The following is a 2,500-nucleotide window of genomic DNA, read 5'->3' as shown; positions in this document are numbered from 1 at the left end:
CTCTGCATTGGCTCCCTGTAAAATGTAGAATTGAATTTAAAATCCTCCTCCTCACCTATAAAGCTCTTCATGGTCAGGCCCCTTCATATCTTAAAGAGCTCATAGTACCCTATTACCCCACTAGAACACTACGTTCTCTGAATGCTGGGCTACTTGTGGTTCCTATAGTCTCTAAAAGTAGAACAGGAGCCAGAGCCTTCAGTTACCAAGCTCCTCTCCTGTGGAACCAGCTTCCAGTTGTGGTTCGGGAGGCAGACACCCTCACCACATTCAAGAGTAGGCTTAAGACATTCCTCTTTGATAAAGCTTATAGTTAGGGCTGGATCAGGTGAGTCCTGAACCATCCCTTAGTTATGCTGCTATAGGCCTAGACTATCGGGGGATTTCCCATGGTGCACTGAGCTCCTCTCTTCCTCTCTCTTTCTGCACTCATTCATGTCCCATTAATGCATGTTACTAACTCCACTTCTTCCCCGGAGTTCTTGTGCTTTCTCGTCTCACAGGTTCTTATCGATCCTGGTGGAGCCTCCTGCCATGGTCCTGCTAGATTGCCATTGCCAATACTGTTGTTGCTGTGCACCTGTCTGTCTGTCTGTCTGTCTCTCCCTCTCTCTCTCTCTCTGTCTGTCTGCCTCTCTCTCTCTCTCTCTCTCTCTCTCTCTCTCACCCCAACTGGTCGAGACAGACGACCACCCACCTAGAGCCGGAGGATCTGTCCTAGGTTTCTGCCTTTTAACAGGCAGTTTTTCCTTGCCCTTGTCGCCAAGGTCTTGCTCATGGTGGTACTGTTGGGTCTCTGTAATTAATGTTAAAGAGTTCGGTCTAGACCTGCTCTATTTGAAAAGTGTCCTGAGATAACTTCTGTTATGAATTGGCGCTATACAAATAAAATTGAATTGAATTGAATTAATAATAATAATGATAATAATAATAACAATAATAATGATAATAACAACAATAATATAATAATAATGATGATAATGATAATAATAACAATAATAATATATTAATACTGATAATAAAAATAATGATAATAATAAAATAATAACAATAATAATATAATAATAAAAATAATGATGATAATAAAATAATAACAATAATAATATAATAATAATAATAATGATAATAATAACAATAATATAATAATAATGATGATAATGATAATAATAATATATTAATACTGATAATAAAAATAATGATGATAATAATGATAATAATAAAATAATAACAATAATAATATAATAATAAAAATAATGATGATAATAATAAAATAATAATAATAATATAATAATAATAATAACAATAAATATAATAATAATAATTAAATATCTGATTATATAAACGATGTTTCTTTGAGAGTTTTTCACACACTGAGCAGAACTGGGTCAAACTGGAGACTCATACCAACTTTACACTCTGCTCTCTGATTGGTCAAAGCTCAGCATCCACACGGACCAATGAGGAGCCAGTAGGCGGAACCACGAGCTGTGTCCCAGTTACAGTGCATCACTTCCTGTTACAGTAAGTGAATACACCTGAGAGTGTCAGTGAGTGAAGCTGTACCTCAGTAAGTGTACTCCGTTACAGTGCAGCACTAGTTGAGTCTCTGGATCAGGTGTTTATTGGACTTTGTTACCTTGGCACATGTCAATGTGTGTGTTATGTCACAGTGTACAGTAGGGTGTGCAGCAGTGCATGCTGGGAGGCCCACAGAGGGTTAAGGCAGGCAGACAGCAGGAAGCAGTGCCTCCTGGTGGCCACAGGGACAGCCCTACAAAATAAAAGCCTCAACCAGGATGTAAGAATAAAGATTTTATACTTTTCTTTCTTCTTGGTGTAAAAAGTTTATTTTTGTTTGTGTAGTGATAACATGTAAACAAACAATAATATAATACTTCAGACAGGAAACAGCTTGAACAGCAGCTGCAGACTAAAGTCGGATATAAAGTGAGACAGACAGGGAACCGACAGTGAGACAGGACGCTCAGAGGAGAGGACAGCTGCACAGAAACACCAACCAGTCTGTCAGTCCGGGGTCGGGTCTGTGAGGCTGGGAGAGAGACAGGGAGAGAGAGAGAGAGAGAGACAGGGAGAGAGAGACAGAGAGAGAGAGAGACAGAGACAGAGAGAGAGAGAGAGAGAGACAGACAGAGAGCGGAGAGAGAGACAGGGAGAGAGAGAGAGACAGGGAGAGAGACAGACAGAGAGCGAGAGAGAGACAGGGAGAGAGAGAGAGACAGAGAGAGGTAGAGAGAGACAGGGAGAGAGAGAGACAGGGAGAGAGAGAGAGACAGGGACGAGAGAGAGACAGGAGAGAGAGAGAGACAGGAGAGAGAGAGAGCAGAGAGACAGACAGAGGAGAGAGAGAGAGACAGGGAGAGAGAGAGACAGGGAGAGAGAGAGACAGAGAGAGAGAGAGACAGAGAGAGAGACAGGGAGAGAGACAGACAGAGAGCGAGAGAGACAGAGAGAGAGAGAGACAGGGAGAGAGACAGACAGA

At 41.2% G+C, this 2,500-nt stretch overlaps 1 protein-coding gene across 3 annotated transcripts in view; it reads right to left on the bottom strand.

The window, feature by feature from the left end:
- Positions 1-1,819: 1,819 nt before the first annotated feature.
- Positions 1,820-2,500, bottom strand: part of si:dkey-225f5.4 (uncharacterized) — an 8,015-nt gene continuing 7,334 nt past the window's right edge. For all 3 annotated transcript variants that reach the window (XM_051420094.1, XM_051420095.1, XM_051420096.1), the window contains exon 9: positions 1,820-2,050. In XM_051420094.1, coding sequence (XP_051276054.1) covers positions 1,985-2,050 — 66 coding nt within the window. In that variant the 3' untranslated portion in view covers positions 1,820-1,984. The remainder of the gene's footprint in view (positions 2,051-2,500) is intronic.

This window comes from Dicentrarchus labrax, unplaced genomic scaffold (genome assembly GCF_905237075.1).
Source record: "Dicentrarchus labrax unplaced genomic scaffold, dlabrax2021, whole genome shotgun sequence".
Taxonomy (NCBI): Eukaryota; Metazoa; Chordata; class Actinopteri; family Moronidae; genus Dicentrarchus; species Dicentrarchus labrax.
Note: the sequence above shows the minus strand (reverse complement) of the source record. Positions and strands in the feature narration are given on the sequence as shown.